The sequence below is a fragment of the Oncorhynchus clarkii genome, chromosome 3 (genome assembly GCF_045791955.1).
Source record: "Oncorhynchus clarkii lewisi isolate Uvic-CL-2024 chromosome 3, UVic_Ocla_1.0, whole genome shotgun sequence".
Classification (NCBI taxonomy): Eukaryota; Metazoa; Chordata; class Actinopteri; order Salmoniformes; family Salmonidae; genus Oncorhynchus; species Oncorhynchus clarkii.
In genome coordinates, this window is record NC_092149.1 from 65780445 (window position 1) to 65808333 (window position 27889).

Sequence of the window (27889 nt, forward strand, 5' to 3'; positions counted from 1 at the left end):
TCTTCATGTTGAGAAAAATAACATTTGTAAAATGTCATTCTTTTCATATTCACTCGCAATGACTATCAGAAGATTGCCACCAGTAAGCTGTAAGAAAAAGAGAAGTATCCTACTGTACAACATTTATTGCCTGCTTCCCTGATACTGTAAAACACACTATATTTTTAATCAACACCTTTTCCACACACACACACACGACTCTCGTACAACATAGAAAAGATCACAAATGAAAGCACTGCCATCCTTCACTTGTAGCCCTGGAATGTAACTAAAAAACAAAACAAGTCATTCTAATACAGACAATTGCATGGGTACAAATTACAAAAAGGTGAATAATCTAACTTGTTTTTTCCATAAAAAATATTAAACTATTCCCTTAAGCAGCATTCTGGTACAGTAATCTCAATTAACAGATACACCAACAATCACACACAGCCATTTTGTGGTCTCAATCCACCTCATCAACACATTACAGTTTTGTTCCTTCTCATGATGAAATACAAATGTTCCCATAATTGATGTAGACCCTGTTGGCAACCATACAGAAAACCAAACATCTAGAAGCAGCTGCAAAATGACCCACAAAATACAAATACAACTGGATCCATCATTAAACTTAAAAACAGCAAGTTTCTTAAGATCTAGGCCTACTATATAGGAAAAAAAATCATATATATTTAAACTAATGGGGGGAGACTAATGAGAGACTAATGCTCATTTGTTTATCACAGTTATTGCAATCACTTTTGCATATCTTCAGAAACAGCAGTAGCATAAAAACCATAATACTATTATTAACCTAACAATAAGTTACTACATAGGACCATAAACAATATAACATGGCATGTCAGTGGCACTTCTTTAACTATAGTCTAATCAGAGTACTGTTCGACGCGTTTGGTTTTAGGCCATGTTAAACTACACTTCAAATAGACATGGCATTATTAGTCTTCAGTGTCCTGCCACCTTGGAATCTGTTGGTTTTGTTAATGCCATTTGCAATGCATGTTAAAATCCAACCCCAGGCACATCACATAAACCAAAAATGTAAGGTTGCCAAATTGTTTCATATCAAGTGTATGCTCAAATTAATTACTCAATATTCAGTGGAGTGCTTAGAGAAGAGGGACAATTTGAATGCCGTATTTATAAAAGCCATACCCTACACCATGAAACTTACAAGATTCAAGTTAAATAGCAAAATGAACTGATGTTACTTCACTAATAGAGGAACATTCAAATTTGGCAAAAGCATACCATATCAACTGAAATTAGACAAACTTACAAAATAACAAGTCACTCGAGTCAAATATGTCAACACTACATTACAGTGGGCTTATAGCAGATGCACTGGAATACTAGAGGCATATAACCATCATATAGTACTTGATGCTTTTTATCCCTTTAACTTTAAATTGAATATATAGCTAGCTGTAAGTCCTACTGTATAACTGCGTGTAAGTACTATACAATTGCATTACTACATATATTCCATTATAGGTACTATGGAATAATGCCCTGACCAATTGTGAAGCTGAAAGAGTATCTGAAAGTCCCTGGGAAGTCCCTATTCACTTCAGAAGGTGTACATTATGGCTGTTCAATTCATTTTCCCACATGACAGACACATAATACGTACAAGGTGAATTCCACATAATCTCTGGCTCGTCATAGCGGATTTAAAGGCATCAAACAAACTATTATTAATATAAAAAGCTCTATTCCCTCCCTCACCAGTAAAATGTTATTTTTAAAAAATTAGTCCATTATTTATGAAAATCATAAAAAATAAGTTAACTACAATCTACATCAAGTATCATCACTATTGGCCAGCCTGTAACTTTACTGCACTGTGAAACAGTCTTAGTGCCATTTTCATTTCAGATACACCTTTATCTTCACGCATGCATCTACAAAATCATCAAATATCACACCAAAATTGATATTTTAAGGGCCTAACTAAGACAATCAAACTTTCAGAGCACCTTCCCAGTTTGCCAGATATGGACCTTTTACCAGGAAACAAATACACGCGAATAACAATCTGCTGTCAATTTTAAATACTGCATTGTTACATTGATTGGCTTTGAATCATCTTATAACTTGCTATAAAAATGCTAACTGAAAATGGAGATGTTTCATATGAGTTCTAAGAATGTAACAAACCTTACATGACAACACTAGGAAACTGAATATGCTACAGTCCCCCTGAGGGGAATATAGTATGTCTTAGTGTTAGGATAGGGGGTCATACATAAAATAGCACCGGCACCTCACCGTGATCATCTAGCTACCCTTGGGGTATGGCTTCTTCGGATTTTGCTTACAGTTTACTGGCGTCTCGTTTGTTAGTTTAACAAAAAGAAAAGTGCAATCAATGGCTTATTTTTCCCCTTTTCTGAAAGTATCTAGCAATTTCATGAACGTCATTCACAATGGGCCACAGTCTTTGTCTGTTCCAAAACTGCAGCATTAAAATAAGTTCTAGGTTGTACAAATGTGTCTAAACTGGACAGATAAGGTATTGTGGTAAGATATCCTTCTTTCAGGCATTTAAACTTAAATACATATTTTGCACTGAATTTTGTTTTACGAAACATTTGTTCAAAAGTATCACAAATTTCCCTGACGGTGGGTTTAATGTGATTGATTCCTAAACAACTTTCCTGACTTTTCCTTGATGATTTTCCAAGGATCAAATCCTTTCCAACTGGACTGTGGAACCCTGGAATGGGATGCCTGAGGTTGTGGGATGGCCAAGTATGGTCGACTACAAAACGGGCTGCCAGATTGCGTCCCAGATGGCACCATATTCCCTACATAGAGCACTACTTTTGGCCAGAGCCTATGGCCATAGGCCCGTTTAAGGAATGGGGTTCCATTTGGGCCGCAGTCCCAGAGAGAGAACCTTACAGTTAGTTAGTCAGCCAGCCAATCAACCAGACAGTCAGTCAGTTAGTTCCACATACACAGGGATGAAGTTGAACAGTAGAAGACACAGAGTTACCACTAAGCTGGAGGAACTGGAGCAAGGGTCTGGAAGAGAGGCAAAAAGCTTCCTTAGTACCAAGAGGTCTATATAATGTACATAGTTATATAATGTGAGTGTGCACATGTATGTGGAAAGGACGGTAGGAGGTAGGAAAGACAGGCAAGGGAACTCACCAATAGGAATTCTCTTGGTGGTATTGAGGGGCGGGAGCTGTTGTGGTAGAGGGCAGGCGCTACAGAAGTCTGAGCAGACAGGACAGACGAGAACCCCATTGTATACCCAGTCATTAACACGCACACTGACGCTCAGCAGCTGACCCATACGCACACACTGGTACGCAGTGTCCTCCACCCACACCGTCAGACCCTGGGTAGAGCAAGAGATCTGGAAACATCAACAATATAACATTTAAGTATGAGTTTTTTGTTGTATGGGTCACTTCAAAATGTATATATCTGCCTGTCGCACATCTATAATAGGGTTACATTAACCCACAACACAAAAATGTAATTTAACTGAATTTGTGATTTTGTAAGCTCATATGATAAAAGCATGAGACTTAACGGTTGTAAACGTTATTAAGAAGACTTGTATTATATGGATGAAGCATCAAAACATAGATTACAGAGATATCTAAAGATTGTTACTTATTCTGCATTACCTTATAGCAGCCACTTCCCCAGTCAGGGTAGGTCATGCGTCTGGTACACTGCTCCATGACGAAGGCAGTCTTCTGGTACAAACACACTGAGTCTGGACCATACTGCTCAGCTCCGTAGTTCCTCCACCATTCTGGAAACAGTGTGTCAGGTAGCATACTAGTAAGTAGGGTTGCAACATTTTCAAAACTTTCCTGAAACAAAATTCCCAGATTTTCCAGAAATCCCAGTTGGAAGATTCCCAGGATTGGGATGGAATAAGCAGAAAGGGAACAGGGAATTCTCCAAATGGGATTTCTGGAAAACCTAGGAAAATATCCTGAATTTTGCAAACCTTCAAGTGAGTTAACAGCCTCCGAGTACATGAACCAAGGCCTGAGGAACCAAGAGGCAACAACAACGCAAGAAGGGAAAGGATATTACCGGGCTGGTTCTCCTGGACCCTGCAGTAGGAGTTGCGTTGGTACTCTCCACTCAGGTGCCAGCTAAACTCCTGGCTGAAGGGACAGTAGTCAGCGATCTCCACGGCTCCACCGTAGGAGGCCAGATCCATCACAGAGACTTCAGGGATATGGTCAAAGTACTGCCGGAGAGGAGGGGGAAGAGATTTACTGTATGGGGTGTACTTAACACTATGCTGGTCACAATTGGTCAACATCTTAAAATAAAGACCATTTCAAATTTTTGTCGAAAAGGTACAAACTTTGCTTGGGTGCATGTGCTTAGTAAATTCTTGACATACACTTGTAATATTTATCTATAATCCTCTGTAGTGGTCCAATAGGTTTCTGACAGAGTCTTGCTCGCGTCATGTTATCATCACTGGGTTTATTGTCATAGCCTCGATTTCTAGGTTTTGTGACTATGAAGGATGGCATTGCGAGACTTGCAATTTACCTGGTAGTCCAGGGGTAGGTCCTGAGGGTACTTCTGCAGGTTGCAGACGGCCACTGCCAGCTGGTCCTGCCTGCAGGTGAGCTGGAGGGGTGTGGCTCGCACTGTGTCACAGTAAAGGGTCACCACTTTACGACTGAAAATCAATAACTCATGAGGGTTAGGTCAGGTTGAGCCACAGTTTCTAATTTAAAATGTTTTTATTGTTGTTGGTTACAGTGAATTTCTAATTGAGTTTAAGCGTCAAATGGCTTGATGTTTGTGTTCACAGAAATGTCGACATATGAGTTGTTCCATTTGATTGCAGTCATTTTTAGACTGCACGCCTTTTGATTGGAACAAAACTTTCCATACACATTTGCCCATGGTAGAAATGGTCAGAAAGGGACTTCGGGGGACCTGAATGCAAAAAACATTTAGGAGACACAGGTGCTCAAAGTTGATCCATTTTGAATTCCCCACTCTACCATGAGACATCCACATCTTTATCACTGTTGAGTTTGATATAATTTAAAAGCTTATAAAACAGGGTTGTCAAACTATTTTACATTTCTTGATAAAAAAAAATTACTAAAGTAATTTATTAACCTTTAACGTCAATTGTCACAAAATGCGTAAACTACACTCGGCCGTGGCTTGCTATATAAAGCAGGCAGACAGGCATCCAGTTACTGTTTGATTGAATGTTAGAATTGGCCAAACGAGTGACCTAAGCAACTTTGAGCATGGTATGAACGTCGGTGCTATTTGGCAGAATTCAGTATCTAAGAAACGGCCGCCCTCCTGGACTTTTCAAGCATGACGGTGTCTAGGGTTTACAGAGAATGGTGAGACAAACAAAAAAGCATCCAGTTAGCGGCAGTGTTGTGGCCAAAAACAACTTGTTGATGAGAGAGGTCGAAGGAAAATGGCAAGAATAATGCAAGCTAACAGGCAGGCCACAAACAAATAACGGTGCAGTACAACAGTGGTGTGCAGAACGGCATCTCGGAACGCAAAACTCGTTGATCTTTGTCATGAATGGGCTATGGCAGCAGACGACCACACCGGGTTATCAGCTAAAATTAAGAAGGAGCGGCTCCAGTGGGCACGCGATCATCAACACTGGACAATTGAGGAGTGGAAAAACATTCTCCTTAGCAATCTCACTGAAATAAAGACCTCCATTCCTGCCATTATTGAAAAAGAAATTGTGATATCTCACATCTCAAAATAGGGCTACTTAATGTTAGATCCCTCACTTCCAAGGTAGTTATAGTCAATGAACTAATCACTGATCATAATCTTGATGTGATTGGCCTGACTGAAAGATGGCTTAAGCCTGATGAATTTACTGTGTTAAATGAGGCTTCACCTCCAGGTTACACTAGTGACCATATCCCTCGCGCATCTCGCAAAAGGTGGAGGTGTTGCTAACATTTATGATAGCAAATAGAAATTTACAACAAAAAAAATGTTAAAACTATGTTTTCGTCTTTTGAGCTTCTAGTGATGAAATCTATGCAGCCTACTCAATCACTTTTTATGGCTACTGTTTACAGGCCTCCTGGGCCATATACAGCGTTCATCACTGAGTTCCCTGAATTTCTATCGGACCTTGTAGTCATGGCAGATAATATTCACATTTTTGGTGACTTTAATATTCACATGGAAAAGTCCACAAACCCACTCCAAAAGGCTTTCGGAGTTATCGTCGACTCAGTGGGTTTTGTCCAACATGTTTCCGGACCTACTCACTGCCATAGTCATACTCTGGACCTAGTTTTGTCCCGTGGAATTAATGTTGTGGATCTTAATGGTTTTCCTCATAATCCTGGACTATCGGACCACCATTTTATTACGTTTGCAATCGCAACAAATAATCTGCTCAGACCCCAACCAAGGATCATCAAAAGCAGTGCTATAAATTCTCAGACAACCCAAAGATTCCTAGATGCCCTTCCAGACTCCCTCCGCCTACCCAGGGACATCAGAGTACAAAAATCAGTTAACCACCTAACTGAAGAACTCAATTTAACCTTGCGCAATACCCTAGATGCAGTCGCACCCCTATAAACAAAAACCATTTGTCATAAGAAACTAGCTCCCTGGTATACAGAAAATACCCGAGCTCTGAAGCAAGCTTCCAGAAAATTGGAACGGAAATGGCGCCACACCAAACTGGAAGTCTTCTAACTAGCTTGGAAAGACAGTACCGTGCAGTATTGAAGAGCCTGCTGCTCGAGCAGCCTATTTTTCAACTTAATTGAGTAAAATAAGAACAATCCTAAATGTATTTTTTGATACTGTCGCAAAGCTAACTAAAAAGCAGCATTCCCTAAGGGAGGATGGCTTTTACTTCAGCAGTAATAAATTCATGAACTTTTGAGGAAAAGATCATGATCATTAGAAAGCAAATGACATACTCCTCTTAAAAACTAGGTATTCCTCCAAAGCTCAGATGTCCCGAGTCTGCACAACTCTGCCAGGACCTAGGATCAAGGGAGACACTCAAGTTTTTTTGTATTATATCTCGACACATTGATGAAAATAATCATGGCCTCTAAACCTTCAAGCTGCATACTGGACCCTATTCCAACTAAACTACTGAAAGCTGCTTCCTGTGCTTGGCCCTCCTATGTTGAACATAATAAACAGCTCTCTATCCACCGGATGTGTACCAAACTCACTAAAAGTGGCAGTAATAAAGACTCTTGAAAAAGCCAAACCTTGACCCAGAAAATATAAAAAAAACATCAGCCTGTATATCGAATCTCCCATTCCTCTCAAACATTTTAGAAAAAGCTGTTGCGCAGCAACTCACTGCCTTCCTGAAGACAAACAATGTATACGAAACGCTTCAGTCTGGTTTTAGACCCCATCATAGCACTGAGACTGCACTGAAAGTGGTAAATTACCTTTTAATGGCGTGAGACCGAGGATCTGCATCTCTCCTCGTGCTCCTAGACCTTAGTGCTGTTTTTGATACCGTCGATCACCACATTCTTTGGAGAGACTGGAAACCCAAATTGGTCTACACGGACAAGTTCTGGCCTGGTTTAGATCTTATCTGTTGGAAAGATATCAGTTTGTCTCTGTGGATTGTTTGTCCTCTGACAAATCAACTGCAAATTTCGGTGGTCCTCAAGGTTCCGTTTTAGGACCACTATTGATTTCACTATATATATTTTACATCTTGGTGATGTCATTCGGAAACATAATGTTAACTTTCATTGCTATGCGGATGACACACAGCTGTACATTTCGATGAAACATAGTGAGGCCCCAAAATTGCCCTCCCTGGAAGTCTGTGTTTCATACATAAGGAAGTGGATGGCTGCACATTTTCTACTTTTAAACTCGGACAAAACAGAGATGCTTGTTCTAGGTCCCAAGAAACAAAGAGATATTCTGTTAAATCTGACAATTAATCTTGATGGTTGTACAGTCGTCTCAAATAAAACTGAAGGACCTTGGCGCTACTCTGGACCCTGATCTCTCTTTTGACGAACATATCAAGACTGTTTCAAGGACAGCCTTTTTCCATCTATGTAACATTGCAAAAATCAGAAACTTTCTGTCCAAAAATTATGCAGAAAAATGAATCCATGCTTTTGTCACTTCTAGGCAATGCTCTACTTTCCGGCTACCCGGATAAAGCACTAAAACTTCAGTTAGTGCTAAACACGGCTGCAAGAATCTTAACTAGATCCCAAAAATATGATCATATTACTCCAGTGCTAGCCTCTCAACACAGGCTTCCTGTTAAGGCAAGGGCTAATTTCAAGGTTTTACTGCTAACCTACAAAGCATTACATGGGCTTGCTCCAACCTATCTTTCCGATTTGGTCCTGCCGTACATACCTACACGTAGAAGATATCCCTCTAGTGGTGTGGGGGCTGTGCTTTGGTAAAGTGGGTGGGGTTACAGCCTGCCTGTTTGGCCCTGTCCGGGGGTATCGTCAGATGGGGCCACAGTGTCTCCCGACCCCTCCTGTCTCAGCCTCCAGTATTTATGTCGTTTGTGTCGGGGGGCTAGGGTCAGTCTGTTATATTTTGAGTATTTCTCCTGTCTTATCTGATGTCCTGTGTGAATTTAAGTATGCTCTGTCTCGGAGGACCTGAGCCCTAGGACCATGCCTCAGGACTACCTGGCATGATGACTCCTTGCTGTCCTCAGTTCACCTGGCCGTGCTGCTGCTCCAATTTCAACTGTTCTGCCTGCGGCTATGGAACCCTGACCTGTTCACCGGACGTGCTACCTGTCCCAGATCTGCTGTTTTCAACTCTTTAGAGACAGCAGGAGCAGCAGAGATACTCAATGATCGTCTATGAAAAGCCAACTGACATTTACTCCTGAGGTGCACCCTCGACAACCACTGTGATTATTATTATTTGACCCTGCTGGTCATCTATGAACATTTAAACATCTTGGCCATGTTCTGTTATCTCCACCCAGCACAGCCAGAGGAGGACTGGCAACCCCTCATAGCCTGGTTCCTCCTCTAGGATTCTTCCTAGGTTCTGGCCTTTCTAGGGAGTTTTTCCTAGCCACCGTGCTTCTACACCTGCATTGCTTGCTGTTTGGGGTTTTAGGCTGGGTTTCTGTACTTGGCTCATTGTGATCTAGCGACTCCTTGTGGTGGGCCGGGCGCCTTCTGGCCGACTTCGGTCGTCAGTTGAATGGTTATTTATATAGGATTTTAAAACAATTCCAATCCCCAAAGAATTTACGCTGTTCCGTACTAGATGGGCGTACCTAATAAACTGTCTGACTGTATATTTCTATGATTTCAAGTAGGTTTCCTGTGGAAGATTGACAGTATAATTTAAAACTGATCTTTCCATTCGAGTCAACATTCTCTGATGTGTGGGCCTCCAACCATCTTTGTGCTACCATTTGAAAGTTGAAATGTAAAGTTGTTTTCCCATTTTAGTACATTTATCAGCCAAAACATGACGCCTACCCTGTACTCAAAAGCATACTGTGTCTTAACCAAACAACACAAACACCTCAGGTTATGTCAAATAAGGTCTAAACTACAACATATGCTAAAATGGGAAAAGTTAATGCCTTTTTAGATAATTAATGTTAAAGGGTAAAAAAGGAAATGTATATAAAAAATAAAAAAATGCAAATAGTTTCACAACCCTGTTTATAACCTTTTAAATAATACCAACTGTAATACCAACTGTATCTTCTCAAGTGATGAAGAACTTGATGTCTGGTGGTAGGGTGGGGTATGCAAAAATGGGAAAACTTTGAGCACCTCTATCTCCTAAATGTTTTAGCATTCAGGTCCCACTTCTACCATGGGCAAATATGTATAGAAGGTTTCGTTCAAATCAAATGGGTGCGTGAAAGTGATTGAAATCAAATGGAATGACCCATATGAGACAAGGGTGTGTCGGCTAGTAATACTTTAAATTGGTTTAGGGGCATGCTATGTTCCTAGACGTTTAGATGTTTCAGTCAGTTGTGTATATTAAGAAACCTAAACTCAGATTAGATACCCCCTTACCTCTGACGTTGCCTTTCAATCCAGAATTTACAGCTCTTCATCACAAAGTCACAGCCCAGGCCTTTGCCCCAGTCCAGCCTCTCTGCCATGCTGTAGTTGGCTCTGTACCAACTAGAGAAAACATAGATGATGGGTAACATTGTACATCAAGTCAGGTAAACTCTTGAACTTCAATACAAATCATATGTCAAAGTCAAGTACCTTCAATCACACCAATGCACACCAATTCCCATTAAAAAAGAGCCTTCAAGTTGTTTAATAGTCAAAGCTCTTGAAATGACATAAAAGGTCAAAGTCATTATTTTCTTGTATTCCATATAACAGTCTGCAACCCTACCCTGTGTCTTCCATGATGGCCAAGGTGAGCCTTGAAAACACTCTGGGTGTGAGATCCAGTCATTGCTTCATTCTGTTATCAATACAAACAGGGTAAGTATTTATTATTATGAATAGATTCATAAATTAACCTATAGGGGCACATACACGGAGTGTACAAAACATTAGTAATACCTTCATAATATTGTGTTGCATCTCCTTTTGCCCTCAGAGCAGCCTCAATTCATGGACTCTACAAGGTGTCAAGCATTCCAAAGGGATGCTGGCCCATGTTTACTCTAATACTTCCCAAAGTTGTGCCAAGTTAACTGGATGTCCTTTAGTGGTGGACTATTCCTGATACACACAGGAAACCGTTAAGCATGAAAAACCCAGCAGCGTTGCAGTTCTTGACACACTCAAACCGGTGCGCCTGGCACCTACTACCATACCCCGTTCAAAAGGTAGTTAAACTTTCCGGTAAATTTCTGGAAATTTTACATGGGAAGTTAAGCTCGGGAATTTTGGGAATTTTGCAAAAAATAAAGTTAGCTTATAACAGTGAACCTTTTTTGTGGGATACTCTTTTTGTACATAATGTTGCCGCTACCTTCTCTTATGACCGAAAATACTTTCTAGACATCAGGACTGCAATTACTCACCACAGACTAGCAGAACCCTTTTTCTTCTTTCACGACTGATGAGCCCGAGGATATACGGCTCCCTCGGGAACAGGCCCCGAGCCCCGTGATTTGCATGAAGAGAAGGCGCAGAAAGAGAGGCCGGAGAGCGGGATGCCTGCTGAGAAGTCGGAGGCGATCGAATAAACCCCCACTTCCTCAATTCTGCTAGCAAACATGCAATCTTTGGACAATAAAATGGACAAGTTATTGGGAAGATACCAACATGTTTTAAGCAGACCACAATAGTGCCTGTGCCCAAGAACACTAAGGTAACCTGCCTAAATGACTACCAACCTGTAGCACTCACGTCTGTAGCCATGAAGTGCTTTGAAAGGCAAGTCATGGCTCACATCAACACCATCATCCCAGAAACCCTAGACCCACTCCAATTTGCATACTGCCCCAACAGATCCACAGATGATGCAATCTCTATTGCACTCCACTGCCCTTTCCCACCTGGACACCTGTGAGAATGCAATTTGTTGACTATAGCTCAGCATTCAACACCATAAGCTAAGGACTAAACACCTCCCTCTGCAACTGGATCCTGGACTTCCTGACGGGCCGCCCCCAGGTGATAAAGGTAGGTAACAACACATCCGCCGCGCTGATCCTCAACACAGGGGCCGCTTAGGGGTGCGAGCTCAGCCTCCTCCTCCTGTACTCCCTGTTCACTCAGGACTGCACGGACAGGCACGACTCCAACACCATCATTTAATTTGCCGATGACACAACAGTGGTAGGCCGCATCACCGACAACAACGAGACAGCCTATAGGGAGGAGGTCAGAGTGCCAGTGTAACAGTACAACTTCAGACCGTCCCCTCGCCCATACCCGGGCGCGAACCAGGGACCCTCTGCACACAACAACAGTCACCCACGAAGCGTCGTTACCCATCGCTCCACAAAAGCCGCGGCCCTTGCAGAGCAAGGGGAACTACTACTTCAAGGTCTCAGAGAAAGTGACGTCACCGATTGAAACGCTATTTAGCGCGCACCGCTAACTAAGCTAGACGTTTCACATCCGTTACACCAGGACAACAACCTCTCCCTCAACGTGATCAAGACAAAGGAGATTGTGGACTACAGGAAAAAGAGGACCAAGTATGCCACCATTCTCATCAACGGGGCTGCAGTGGAGCAGGTTGAGAGCTTCAAGTTCCTTGGTGTCCACATCACCAACAAGCTAACATGGTCCAAGCACACCATGACAGTCGTGAAGCGGGCACGACAAAACCTATTCCCCCTCAGGAGACAAAAGATTTGGCATGGGTCCTCAGATCCTCAAAAGGTTCTACAGCTGCACCGTCGAGAGCATGGTCGCATCACTACCTGGTATGGCAACTGCTCGGCCTCTGACCGAGGCACTACAGAGGGTAGTGGAAATGGCCCAGTCCATTACTCGGGCCAAGCTTCCTGCCATCCAGGATCTCTATACCAGGCGATGTCAGAGGGAGGCCCTAAAAATTGTCAAAGACTCCAGGCCCTAAAAATTGTCAAAGACTCCAGCCACCCTAGTCTTAGACTGTTCCCTCTACTTCCACACAGCAAGCGGTACCAGAGCACCAAGTGTAGGTTCAAGAGGCTTCTAAACAGCTTTTACCCCCAAGCCATAAGACTCCTGAACATCTAGTCAAATGGCTACCCAGACTATTTGCATTGCCCCCCTACACACCACTGCCACTCTCTGTTGTTATCTATGCATAGTCACTTTAACTCTACCTACATGTACATACCACCTCAACTAACCGGTTACCCCGCACATTGACTATGTACTGGCACCATCTTGTATACATTGTTATTTTTTTTACTGCTGCTCTTTATTTACTTTCATCTCTTATTCTTATCCATTTTTTTTGAAAAACTGCACTGTTGGTTATGGGCTTCGTAAGTAACAACTGTGGTGCATGTGACTAATCAAATTTGAATCGATTTGACATACGGCAATTCTAGATCTTGTGGCATATTTTGGTTAAACCATCCCCAATTCAATGGAATGCAACCCTCTGCATAAACGGTGCATTCTTCCATCACATGTACAGCTGATTCTCAAGATCTTGCACACTAATGAGATGCTATTGAGCCCACACTACTACACTGTCTGAGCCAAGGACTACATGCTTTCTGGTAAGTTTTGATTACAATACTGTGTGGGGTGAATATATTTTATACGACATACATTTTGTTAACTATTTTGTTAACTAGTAAATAGTAGCCTACAGCAAAGTGTGTATTTCTAACTTAACAATTTCTGCTAGTTTGTTTTTGCTACCATGTGGGTTTTAGCTTGCTTGTTGAGCCTGCTAACTGAGGAGTGTTAATTCACCAGTTTCCATACATGTTTCATTTTAAAACGTTTAGCTTACAAAAGGAGATGTTTAATCTAACTGCTTTTCTATTTATCTGTACATGGAATTGTATTTGTTTTTTTTACTAATTTTTTTCTAATCTTTACAGGAAAATGCCACGGGCACCATCTGATGTTTGGAGACATTTCACTGCAGCTAATGCAGAAGGAAAAGCTGTGTACATTTGCAAATACTGTGCCAAATCATATGAATGACGAATGCAACAAAGATGCATAATCATCTGGCCAAGTGCATAAAGTTCCCTCAGCGCTCACAACAAGCAACCTCTGACAAAAGTCCCTCTACTTCTTTGAGGTGAAAATGATGAATCAGACACCTTATCGATAGCAACAGCTCATGGTACTCCTGGAATCAGAAGTTTTTTTGACTCAATGAAGGAACGTAGTCAAATAAATACTGATGAATGTCTTGCTTGAGCTGTGTATGCAACTGGTTCACCGCTGATGCTCACAGGCAATGTGTATTGGAAGAGATTTCTGAATGTTCTTCACCCAGCATACACCCCTCCAACCAGACATGCTTTATCTACTCATTTGCTGGAGGCAGAGTTCAACAGAGTTAAAGTGAAGGTCAAGCAAATCATAGAGAAAGCAGACTGTATTGCAATCATCTCTGATGGGTGGTCGAATGTTTGTGGGCAAGGAATAATTAACTATATCATCTCCACTCCTCAACCAGAATTCTACAAGAGCGGGACAACAGACACACCGGTCTCTACATTGCAGATGAGCTGAAGGCAGTCATCAATGACCTTGGACCACAGAAGGTATTTGCACTAGTGACAGACAATGATGCGAACATGACGGCTGCTTGGTCTAAAATGGAGGAGTCCTACCCTCACATCACAATCATTGGCTGTGCTGCTCATGCATTGAATCTGCTCCTCAAGGACATCATGGTACTGAAAACAATGGATACACTCTACAAGAGAGCCAAGGAAATGGTTAGGTATGTGAAGGGTCATCAAGTTCTAGCAGCAATCTACCTCACCAAGCAAAGTAAGAAGAATACGAACACCACATTGAAGATGCCCAGCAACAACGTTGGGGTGGTGTTGTCATCATGTTTGACAGTCTCCTGGAGGGGAAGGTCTGTCTCCAAGAAATGGCCATATCACAGTCTGCCAATATGGACAGCCCCATCAAGAGGATCCTCCTAGATTATGTATTTTGGGAGAGAGTGGTAAGCAGCCTGAAACTCCTGAAACCTATAGCAGTAGCCATTGCACGGATTGAGGGAGACAATGCCATCCTGTCTGATGTTCAGACTCTGCTTGCAGATGTACGAGAAGAAATCCATACTGATCTGCCCACTTCACTGTTGCTCCAAGCAGAGGAAACTGCAGTTCTGAAATACATCAAAAAGCGTGAAGACTTCTGCCTGAAGCCCATTCATGCCGCAGCGTACATGTTGGAACCCAAGTATGCATCAAGAGCATCCTGTCTGGCGCAGAGATCAACAAGGCCTATGGTGTCATCACTACAGTGTCTCGCCACCTTGGCCTGGATTAGGGCAAGGTTCTTGGCAGTCTGTCGAAGTACACTTCCAAGCAAGGGCTTTGGGATGGAGATGCAATATGGCAGTCGTGCCAACATATCTCAACAGCCACCTGGTGGAAGGGACTTTGTGGATCTGAGGCTCTTTCCCCTGTTGCCTCCATCACCCTCCAAATCCCACCAACATCAGCCACCTCAGAGTGCAACTGGCCCTTGTTTGGGAACACACACACCAAAGCACGCAACAGGCTGACCAATACAAGGATTGAAAAATTGGTGGCCATCCGGGCAAATTTGAGGCTTTTTGAGCCTGACAACGAGCCATCCTCAACAAGGTTGGAAAGTGACAGTGAAGATGAGGCCTCAGAGATTGATGTTCAAGAGGTGGATATTGAGGAGGTCCAGGGAGAAGACATGGAAGCCTGAGAGGAAGACAACCAAAGCTTTAGTCTCCAGACTATCATTTTACAGATGTATATTGAAAATGTTTTTGGGAGATGCGATGGATCATTGGGGATCATTCAATATTCCCTTTATTTTGTTGTTCAGTGAAATCATCCCATGTGAACTCATTTAATGAAAGTTCAATTCGTAACAAATGTTTTGTTTTTTTTCTATTGGAAGGATTTAATCATTTGCAATTGTCTACTTATGATCAGGTAAAAGGTTTATGTTTCCGTATGATATGGTAAATATATCCTATGCAAAAAACATCTACATTTAAATGATATTAATTTGCATATATTTCCGTTAACTCCCGTGGGAATTAACAGGAATACATGGAAAGTTTCCACCTTTAAATATTCCCCAAAATGTGCAACCCTAGGTGACATCAATAAGGGATCATAGTGTTCACTGTGATTCACTTGATCAGTCTGTGTCTTGGGAAGATCCGGTGTTCCTAATGATTTGTACACGCAGTGTAAATGCTGATGATGAGTAATGAACTATTGCTAAGAAATGCATGCAGAATTCACAATAGCTATAAAGACTATGAAACTGAGTGAAAGGGTAATTACATTTACATTTTAGTCATTTAGCAGACGCTCTTATCCAGAGACATACAGTAGTGAGTGCATACATTTTAATACATTTTTCCTACTGGCCACCGTGGGAATCGAACCCACGACCCTGGCGCTGCAAGCGCCATGCTCTACCAACTGAGCGATAAGGATATGGTGTGGTTAGGTCTATAATCAGGAATTCCAGTTCAGACACCAGTTCCAGTAGGCTAAGTAAAGCTATAACACAAATGTAGGCTGCACATACTGTACAGAAAGGAATCATTTCACATAACAGTAAAAACTAAACACAGTACAATGCAAACTGCAGCCCTTCTGTTACCTCTAGTAGCCTCTTCTCCCAGTGGTTCAGCTCAGTACCCATCCCTCCCTGGTTCTCCAGCTCCATACCCTCCAGGATGGGACAGCCAAAATGTCTCCTCGCCTCTTCCTGCAAACACATGCAGTGGTACAAGACGCGAACATTAACCACATTACAGGACAGGGCAGGACAAAGTGGGGCAGTGCAGCACAACAATAACACATTAGCATAACACCGCACAGCACAACACAGCAGAGCACAGCATAGCCTCTACAACAGCACATATAGACCAATGACAAATACATGTAAATACATGATTCAACAGGGAGGAGTTTAAAAGCAGGATTTTTACCACAACACGCGGTGTCACTAGTAGGTGCACTTCATGTCGGACCATCACGCCACCACGGATGTCCCATAATCGAGTCACTTTACGTATCACTGCATCACTCCACTGATACAAGCCTAAACTATAATAGAAAGCAAAAGTTCTCAAACATCAACATGATTTTAGAAACATATAATCATTTTTCTGTTGTGCATCGTATTATCGTCTAGGCCTGGTGCTTACTACAAAAAGCGCAATTCTAAAAACACAGCCTGACAGTGGAGGATAATGATTAAGTATACATACCTCTCGTTGAATGCTGGTAGTCCACTTGCAAACCGAGGTGTCAGAGGCTTGCCATCATCACCGTGATAAAATGCAAACAGCCCTGCAGAAAAACCCTGTTGGACACACGTTAAAGAAAATAATGAAATCACATTACTCAATCAATAATGAAATCTGTGTTGAACATGTTTAATTCATTATTCATTGAAGTTATTCATGACCAGCTTCACCCCAATAGGAATAAAAAGTAGATTGTTTCCAATGCACTCACCAGGGCGTGTATGACTTCGTGTTTGACGGTTGACAGCATAACCTCAAACTCCTGAGGTTGGGTGGATATCATATTGGGGCACAGGTTGGCATATCCAGCAATGGGTCTAAAAAGGTAAAGAAAGTGAAACGGACATAAAAAAAATAATTGTGTTAAAAGACCTATTCATGGGCTACCATGTCACCTACCAGACCCAATCAGTAGCTACGGCAATCTGGAATAGCCTAAGATGCCATTATACGCCTGTAAAATATATTCAAAGGGTTAACCAGGTGTTGCTAAAGAGTGTACAGAGTTGGAGGCTTACCTGTCCAGCTCAGACTCCAGCTGACAGTATGCAGCATAGGCCACGATGTTCTCCTGTCCACAGCGTTCTGTAGTCACCCCACTGACATAGAGGACAAAGTCAGCCCCCTCCACCCCCTTCCCATCCAGAGGCCCTGCTGAGCCACACGATCTCCCTGTCTCGCTGCACACCTTGCATTGCTGGAAATCACATATACATAATTACATTTTTATTTAAAACAGGAAAATCGCATTGAAGCCCAGGTCTCATTTACAGGTAAGTCCTGAATCTACAGGTGAGCCATGAAATACTTTACCTTGCATTGCTGGAAATCACACAATGGACGTAATACAGTAAAATCCTCAAACTACAGAACTCAAGAACACCATCAGCCAACATTTCTATAGGCCTACCAGTTGAGTGGGAGAGTGAGAGTGAGAGAGATACATACACACACTTGAAGTCAGAAGTGTACATACACTTAGGTTGGAGTCATTAAAACTTGTTTTTCAACCACTCCACAAATTTCTTGATAAAGTCGGTTAGGACATCTACTTTGTGCATGACACAAGTAATTTTTCCAACAATTGGTTACAGACAGATTATTTCACTGTATCACAATTCCAGTGGGTCAGAAGCTTACATACACTAAGTTGACTGTGCCTTTAAACAGCTTGGAAAATTCCAGAAAATGATGTCATGGCTTTAGAAGCTTCTGATAGGCTAATTGACTTCATTTGAGTCAATTGGAGGTGTACCTGTGGATGTATTTCAAGGCCTACCTTCAAACTCAGTGCCTCTTTACTTGACATCATGGGAAAATCAAAAGAAATCAGCCAAGACCTCAGAAAATTAATTGTAGACCTCCGCAAGTCTGGTTCATCCTTGTGAGCAATTTCCAAACACCTGAAGGTACCACGTTCATCTGTTCAAACAACAGTGCGCAAGTATAAACACCATGGGACCACACAGCCATTATACCGCTCAGAAAGGAGACGCGTTCTGTCTCCTAGAGATGAACGTACTTTGGTGCAAAAAGAGCAAATCAATCCCAGAAATATAGCAAAGGACTTTGTGAAGATGCTGGAAGAAACAGGTACAAAAGTATCTATATTCACTGTAAAACAAGTTCTATATCGAAAGGCTGCTCGGCAAGGAAGAAGCCACTGCTCCAAAACCGCCATAAAAAAGCCAGACTACGGTTTGCAACTGCACATGGGGACAAAGATCGTACTTTTTGGAGAAATGTCCTCTGGTCTGATTAAACAAAAATAGAACTGTTTGGCCATTATGACCATCGTTATGTTTGGTGGAAAAAAGGGGATGCTTGCAAGCCAAAGACCATCATCCCAACCGTGAAGCACGGGGGTGGCAGCATCATGTTGTGGGGGTGCTTTGCTGCAGAAGGGACTGGTGCACTTCACAAAATAGATGCCATCATGAGGATACTGAAGCAACATCTCATGACATTAGTCAGGATGTTAAAGTTTGGTCGCAAATGGGTCTTCCAAATGGACAATGACCCCAAGCATACTTCCAAAGTTGTGGCAAAATGGCTTAAGGACAACAATGTCAAGGTATTGGCCATCACAAAGCCTCAATCCCATAGAAAATGTGTGATTTGTTGGCAGAACTGAAAAAGCGTGTACAAGCAAGGAGGCCTACAAACCTGACTCAGTTACACCAGCTCTGTCAGGAGGAACGGGCCAAAATCCACCCAAGTTAAATCCACCCAACTACCCGAAATGTTTGACAAGTTAAACAATTTAAAGGCAATGGTACCAAATACTAATTGAGTGTATGTAAACTTCTGACCCACTGGGAATGTGATGAAAGAAATAAAAGCTGAAAGAAATCAAAGTTGAAATAAATCACTCTATTATTCTGACATTTCACATTCTTAAAATAAAGTGGTGATCCTAACTGACCTAAGACAGGGAATTTTTACTAGGATTAAATGTCAGGAATTGTGAAAAATGGAGTTTAAATGTATTTGGCTACGGTGTATGTAAACTTCTGACTTCAACTGTATGAGGTTTTTTTAATGTTTTATTGCTAGGACTAAACGGAATGAGCAGGGGGAGACAGGGGAAGGGTGTGAAGACCGATGTGGCTGGAATTCGAATCCCACGCAGACAGTTGGATCATGTGCGTGTTGAGGACGGTTTCAGTTTAACCTTGTTTAGTCTCATTGAGATAATCTCTTTTACAAGAGAGACCTATTGAAGATAGCAGCAGCAGGAGGCAATGGTACCAAGCCAGGTGAGTAGATAATATATAGAGGAAACCGAGTGGAGCATGTAAACATGGAGGCTAACTATTATGTCTTCAGGCTAAGTCAAATAATACTATATTTAAAGTGATTAAATAGATGTCTAAAAGAACAATAACATCGCTGGTTAAAAGGGCCAAGCTTAAAAAGGTGAGTAACAAGCAATAGAGGTAGTTTAGAAGACAAAAGCTTCTGGACAGTCTTAAACGACCCATGAACCGGAAGTGCTAATCTTGTTTGAGGCTGTCAGGTCAGTTCTGCACACAACCTCAAAGTGGGACAATAGGCACTCCAACCGAAGGCCTATCATAATTCAAATTTCACTGAACTGGCGTAGGCTGCATTAGCTAATCCCATAACTACAGAATGGTCCACGGGTGCCTGGTGGTACATTGTCCCTATGCGTAGAGGAACAGTGGAAGGACTGGCACCTATAATTTTTTATTTGAATTCTTTTTTATTTCACCTTTATTTAACCAGGTAGGCAAGTTGAGAACAAGTTCTCATTTACAATTGCGACCTGGCCAAGATAAAGCAAAGCAGTTCGACACATTCAACGACAGAGTTACACATGGAGTAAAACAAACATACAGTCAATAATACAGTATAAACAAGTCTATATACAATGTGAGCAAATGAGATGAGGTAAAGGCAAAAAAGGCCATGGTGGCAAAGTAAATACAATATAGCAAGTAAAACACTGGAATGGTAGATTTGCAGTGGAAGAATGTGCAAAGTAGAAATAAAAATAATGGGGTGCAAAGGAGCAAAATAAATAAATAAATACAGTAGGGAAAGAGGTAGTTGTTTGGGCTAAATTATAGGTGGGCTATGTACAGGTGCAGTAATCTGTGAGCTGCTCTGACAGTGCTTAAAGCTAGTGAGGGAGATAAGTGTTTCCAGTTTCAGAGATTTTTGTAGTTCGTTCCAGTCATTGGCAGCAGAGAACTGGAAGGAGAGGCGGCCAAAGAAATAATTGGTTTTGGGGGTGACTAGAGAGATATACCTGCTGGAGCGCGTGCTACAGGTGGGTGATGCTATGGTGACCAGCAAGCTGAGATAAGGGGGGACTTTACCTAGCAGGGTCTTGTTGATGACATGGAGCCAGTGGGTTTGGCGACGAGTATGAAGCGAGGGCCAGCCAACAAGAGCGTACAGGTCGCAATGGTGGGTAGTATATGGGGCTTTGGTGACAAAACGGATGGCACTGTGATAGACTGCATCCAATTTGTTGAGTAGGGTATTGGAGGCTATTTTGTAAATGACATCGCCGAAGTCGAGGATTGGTAGGATGGTCAGTTTTACAAGGGTATGTTTGGCAACATGAGTGAAGGATGCTTTTTGCGAAATAGGAAGCCAATTCTATATTTAACTTTGGATTGGAGGTGTTTGATGTGGGTCTGGAAGGAGAGTTTACAGTCTAACCAGACACCTAGGTATTTGTAGTTGTCCTGTATTCTAAGTCAGAGCCGTCCAGAGTAGTAATGTTGGACAGGCGGGCAGGTGCAGGCAGCGATCGGTTGAAGAGCATGCATTTAGTTTTACTTGTATTTAAGAGCAATTGGAGGCCACGGAAGGAGTGTTGTATGGCATTGAAGCTTGCCTGGAGGGTTGTTAACACAGTGTCCAAAGAAGGGCCAGAAGTATACAGAATAGTGTCGTCTGCGTAGAGGTGGATCAGAGACTCACCAGCAGCAAGAGCGACATCATTGATGTATACAGAGAAGAGAGTCGGTCCAAGAATTGAACCCTGTGGCACCCCCATAGAGACTGCCAGAGGTCCGGACAGCAGACCCTTCCGATTTGACACACTGAACTCTATCTGAGAAGTAGTTGGTGAACCAGGCTAGGCAATCATTTGAGATACCAAAGCTGTAGAGTCTGCCGATGAGGATGTGGAGATTGACAGAGTCGAAAGCCTTGGCCAGATCAATGAATACGGCTGCACAGTAATGTTTCTTATCGATGGCGGTTAAGATATCATTTAGGACCTTGAGCGTGGCTGAGGTGCACCCATGACCAGCTCTGAAACCAGATTGCATAGAAGAGAAGGTATGGTGAGATTCGAAATGGTTGGTAATCGGTTTGTTGACTTGGCTTTCGAAGACCTTAGAAAGGCAGGGTAGGATAGATATAGATCTGTAGCAGTTTGGGTCAAGTGTGTCCCCCTGCTTTGAAGAGGGGGATGACCGCAGCTGCTTTCCAATCTTTGGGAATCTCATACGACACAAAAGAGAGGTTAAACAGGCTAGTAATAGGGGTGGCAACAATTCCGGCAGATAATTTTAGAAAGAAAGGGTCCAGATTGTCTAGCCCGGCTGATTTGTAGGGGTCCAGATTTTGCAGCTCTTTCAGAACATCAGCTGACTGGATTTGGGAGAAGGAGAAATGGGGAAGGCTTGGGCGAGTTGCTGTGGGGGGTGCAGTGCTGTTGACCGGGGTAGGAGTAACCAGGTGGAAAGCATGGCCAGCCGTAGAAAAATGCTTATTGAAATTCTCAATTATAGGTGATTTATCAGTGGTGACAGTGTTTCCTATCTTCAGTGCAGTGGGCAGCTGGGAGGAGGTGTTCTTATTCTCCATGGACTTTAGTGTCCCAGAACTTTTTTGAGTTAGTGTTGCAGGAAGCAAATTTCTGCTTGAAAAAGCTAGCCTTGGCTTTTCTAACTGCCCGTGTATAATGGTTTCTAGCTTCCCTGAACAGCTGCATATCACGGGGACTGTTTGATGCTAATGCAGAACGCCATAGGATGTTTTTTGTATTGGTTAAGGGCAGTCAGGTCTATATCTGTTCCTGGTTCTAAATTTCTTGAATGGGGCATGCTTATTTTTTTTAAATAACCAGGCATCCTCTACTGACGGGATGAGATCAATATCCTTCCAGGATACCCCGGCCAGGTCGATTAGAAAGGCCTGCTCGCTGAATTGTTTCAGGGAGCGTTTGACAGTGATGAGTAGAGGCCGTTTGACCGCTGACCCATTACGGATGCAGGCAATGAGGCAGTGATCGCTGAGATCTTGGTTGAAGACAGCAGAGGTGTATTTAGAGGGCAAGTTGGTTAGGATGATATCTATGAGGGTGCCCGTGTTTAAGGCTTTGGGGAGGTACCTGGTAGGTTCATTGCTAATTTGTGTGAGATTGAGGGCATCAAACTTAGATTGTAGGATGGCTGGGGTGTTAAGCATGTTCCAGTTTAGGTCGCCTAGCAGCACGAGCTCTGAAGATAGATGGGGGGCAATCAGTTCACATATGGTGTCCAGAGCACAGCTGGGGGCAGAGGGTGGTCTATAGCAGGTGGCAACGGTGAGAGACTTGTTTTTAGAGAGGTGGATTTTTAAAAGTAGAAGTTCAAATTGTTTGGGTACAGACCTGGATAGTAGGACAGAACTCTGCAGGCTATCTTTGCAGTAGATTGCAACACCGCCCCCTTTGGCAGTTCTATCTTGTCTGAAAATGTTGTAGTTTGGGATGAAAATGTTAGCATTTTTGGTGGTCTTCCTAAGCCAGGATTCAAATACAGCTAGAACATCCGGGTTGGCAGAGTGTGCTAAAGCAGTGAATAAAACAAACTTTGGGAGGAGGCTTCTAATGTTAACATGCATGAAACCAAGGCTATTACAGTTACAGAAGTCATCAAAAGAGAGCGCCTGGGGAATAGGAGTGGAGCTAGGCACTGCCGGGCCTGGATTCACCTCTACATTGTTCCTCTGGCAGAGGAGGAGTAGGATAAGGTTACGGCTAAAAGCAATAAGAATTGGTCGTCTAGAACGTCTGGAACAAAGAGTAAAAGGAGGTTTCTGGGGGCGATAAAATAGCTTCAAGGTATAATGTACAGACAAAGGTATGGTAGGATGTGAATACAGTGGAGGTAAACCTAGGTATTGAGTGATGATGAGAGAGATATTGTCTCTAGAAACATCATTGAAACCAGGAGATGTCATCGCATGTGTGGGTGGTGGAACTAATAGGTTGGATAAGGCAGGACTAGAGGCTCTACAGTGAAATAAGCCAATAAACACTAACCAGAACAGCAATGGACAAGGCATATTGACATTAAGGAGAGGCATGCTTAGTCGAGTGATCAAAAGGGTCCTGTGAGTAGTGAGGTTGGTTGGGGTCACAGCGATTTAGACAGCTAGCCGGGCCATCGGTAGCAAGCTAGCATAGGATGGAGGTCTGTTATTAGCCACATCGCGCGTTTAGGATTAGTGGGGTTCCGTGTGGTAGAGGGGATGAATCCAATTCGCAAAAAAACAAACAATAGATATAGTTATAGAGGCCCAAGAAAAAATCAAATTAAAAAATGAATTGTCCGATAGGTCTATTCAGATAGCAGCCGATAAGACAGCTAACGATTAGCGGACCGCAGATGGGCGTTCAGGTAACGTCGCGACGGAGGAGCCAGCCGGATAACTCCCTCGGGTAGATAACGTCGGTAGTCCAGTTGTGAAGGCCCGGTGGGGCTCCGCGTTGGCAGTAAAACAGGTGATTGCAGCCCAGGAGTGACTGATGGAACTCTTCAGCTGGCTAGCTCCGGAATAATTGATGTTTGCTCCGGAATCGACGAAAGCCGATAGTCACACTGATAGCAGCTAGCTAACTGCGAGATCCAGGTATAAATGTCCAGAGTTAGCGGTTGAAATCCGGGGACATGGAAAGAAAAATAGGTCCGGTATGTTCCGGTCCGAGCCGTACAAAACTGGCGATAGATTTTCGAGCTAAAGGATAGCTGATGACCACAAACCGTGGTTAGCTGAATACTAACGATTAGCCAGTAAAGAAGCTAACTAGCTTCTCATTAGCTTCAGGCTAGCTTCTGGATTAGCTTCTGGATAGCTTCTATGGAGGATTACAGATTTGAGGTAAATAATAAATATATATATATATATATATATATATATATATATATATATATATATATATATATATATATATATATATATATTTTTTTTTTTTAAATATAAATTGGTGAGGCGGGTTGCAGGAGTGTTTTGAAGATGAGTTTATGGAAAATAAAAAATATATATATAAAGGTATGCGAAGAAAGTTGTAAGTAAGTAAGTAAGTAAATAAATAAATAAATAAATAAATAAATAAATAAATAAATAAATAAATAAATAAATAAATAATAAATATATATATATATATATAGGACACGACAAGACGAGGACAAAAGACGTCTGAACTGCTATGCCATCTTGGAGCACTGATAGTGACGATGTACTTTCCATGTTTTATTAATAACAAATCATTACCAGAAATCACATGTTAATAACAGCGACCAATAACAGTGCCCAACACTGACTAAGTAAGTTACTTGAGACCTGGTATTACTAATAACTAGTCTATCAACCAACCTACTTTGTCACTACACCTCATGTTCCAATTTCCGTGGCGTAGACTGACCTGCAGATGATGCTCAGGAACAATGACAGGTCCACACTTAGTGATGTCTGCACATGCTCCCTGGCAGTAGCGGTGAGGGTCATCTTTCTTCCTCAGATACTGATTGGTCACACATTGTCTGAACAGAAACACATTTTATAATGCAAGAGAAAGATGCATGGACTGAACGTCTTGACTGATCGAGCCTTGCATTAATGACTTGACATAGCTTAGTGTGCTCTTTAGATACTCAATATATGAGAAGCATTCAGTATTTTTGGCCTATTCAATAATATAGATTATCTAGAAACATCTTAAAATGCTACACTCACTACCCCAACTGAATTACAAACATGAAACTATTTTATTGTCTTATTGAAATGAGAACATGTTCCTGGACCGCGTTGGAGGGTGACCATGTCAGTGGACCGCGTTGGAGGGTGACCATGTCAGTGGACCGCGTTGGAGGGTGACCATGGTCCTGGACCGCGTTGGAGGGTGACCATGTCAGTGGACCGCGTTGGAGGGTGACCATGTCAGTGGACCGCGTTGGAGGGTGACCATGTCAGTGGACCGCGTTGGAGGGTGACCATGGTCCTGGACCGCGTTGGAGGGTGACCATGGTCCTGGACCGCGTTGGAGGCTGACCATGTCAGTGGACCGCGGTGGAGGGTGACCATGTCAGTGGACCGCGGTGGAGGGTGACCATGTCAGTGGACCGCGGTGGAGGGTGACCATGTCAGTGGACCGCGGTGGAGGGTGACCATGGTCCTGGACCGCGTTGGAGGGTGACCATGTCAGTGGACCGCGTTGGAGGGTGACCATGTCAGTGGACCGCGTTGGAGGGTGACCATGTCAGTGGACCGCATTGGAGGGTGACCATGTCAGTGGACCGCGTTGGAGGGTGACCATGGTCCTGGACCGCGTTGGAGGGTGACCATGTCAGTGGACCGTGTTGGAGGGTGATCATGTTCTTAGACTGTATCAGAGGGTGATCATGTTCTTGGACTGTATCAGAGGGTGATCATGTTCTTGGACTGTATCAGAGGGTGATCAGGTTAATGGACTGTACTGGATGGAGGGTGATGGGAGGTGAGAACTTTACCTGCTGAGTAATACAGGTCCTGCTTGCCGGCGAACCTGAAATGCCTTCTGTAGATAATCAATTGCTTGTGAAAACAGTTTATCCTGTAGAAAACAAAAAGGCAGTGTTTATTAACCAGCATCCAGCTAAAAAGGATACACAACATAATATTACCCAGCAGCAACAAAACTTCACAAAGGTAACATTGTCATAGTCGTGATAGACATGCCAATACCTATTGTCCTGTATGTTAATAGAAAATATCTCTGACCTCATTCACAAAAACATACCTTCACAAGTCTTCTTTTATTTGAAGTTAACCTTTGGAAGAAGACAACATGTATTTATAATAACCAGCTAACAGTAAAGCCTGGCACACACATATTACAAACTGACAATTCTATAGTAAGAAAAAAAAATGTACTTACTTGTCCACACTTGAATCATAAATTATCGTTATCTTCAATTGTTGATCAGAGCTTCTTTTGGTTAATCTTTCAGACTTCAGGTACACTTTATGGACAACCTACAAGAAACATTGTTTAAAGAAAAGTAGCGGTAGTAATGTATTATCATGTAGAAAGTATTTGAGGTCCGTGTTATATTAGCTTTATTTTGATACAGCGCTCTTCGTGTAAATAATAAATGTAATTGCAATTAACAAATTAGTTAACCTTGGTGTAATGTAACATTTTCACAGCCCCCAAAATACCCATCACCCCTACTCGGTACCTTTTAACAATATACCTGATACGCCCCTATAGCCATGGCTCGAGCCGCCACGCAAAGTACCTCAGCTATGCATCGATTCCATACGAGAAAATAACTGGTAAGCAAGCGATAACGACACTCACCTCCAACAGAGAAGGAACTTGATGTTTACACGTTTGACAATGCACAAACAGAAATAGAAGGGAGAAGGTGCAGATACGGCTCAATGACCCAAGCTTCCAAAAGCGTATCAGCTCTGTCGCCATCTTATGTCCAGCGAAGCTGACACCAGTAGTGATTGAACTCCTGTTTCATAACAACAGCGCACAGAGAGAACTTTGCCCCTCCACCACTATGTTAATGATTGGTATATAACTTATTAGGCCGGCGAAACCAATGCAATTTGCCCGTGTGTTGCTAGCTTTAGGCTTTAGTTTAGCTGCTAGTGCTTAGTCTTACATCATCACTTCCGGGTCGTCAGATTTCCCCGAAAAAAGCTTCACAACAAAAGTTGTCCATCTTAACAATACATGGAAAGCTGCATGCTCGACATTTACTGGGGAGCTGGACCAACTCAAGGTGTTATATAAAACCCATATTTCCGATATTAAAAATATTTTCACATAACCCCACCCCTTGTACTGTAAACCAAACAAAGCATACCGACTTCGAGCGCTTCCATATCATGGTTTGCGTTTTCAACACCACAATAGACCAGGTCAATCTTGACAAACAGAAAATATATCCCTCCCTACATTATAAACCTACCAGGAATTGAAGGCTTGGCTTGACAATCTCCAAAAGTCATTAAACCTTTTGATGTTTTGTTTCAGATGTCTCTTTCCAGTCATGAAATGGCTGCTATACAGTTTGGATTGATATATTTTGCTTGTCAGTAAATACATACATACATACACACACACACACACACACACACACACACACACACAGTACCAGTAAAAAGTTTGGACACACCTTTTCATTCAAAAGTTTCTTTATTTTTACTATTTTCGACATTGTATAATAATAGTGAA

General features: G+C 42.4%; 1 protein-coding gene across 1 annotated transcript; it reads right to left on the reverse strand.

Annotated features, from left to right (window-relative positions):
• Positions 1 to 27283, reverse strand: LOC139401460 (leishmanolysin-like peptidase). Its single transcript, XM_071145695.1, is given in 18 exon segments — positions 1 to 3036; positions 3166 to 3376; positions 3654 to 3784; positions 4075 to 4234; positions 4549 to 4681; positions 10047 to 10157; positions 10384 to 10428; positions 10430 to 10455; positions 16254 to 16361; positions 16585 to 16702; positions 16867 to 16961; positions 17117 to 17222; positions 17424 to 17602; positions 25082 to 25199; positions 26166 to 26248; positions 26435 to 26465; positions 26573 to 26670; positions 26999 to 27283. Coding segments are annotated over 18 exon segments (1965 nt in total). The 5' UTR covers positions 27122 to 27283; the 3' UTR covers positions 1 to 2947.
• Positions 27284 to 27889: the final 606 nt, after the last annotated feature.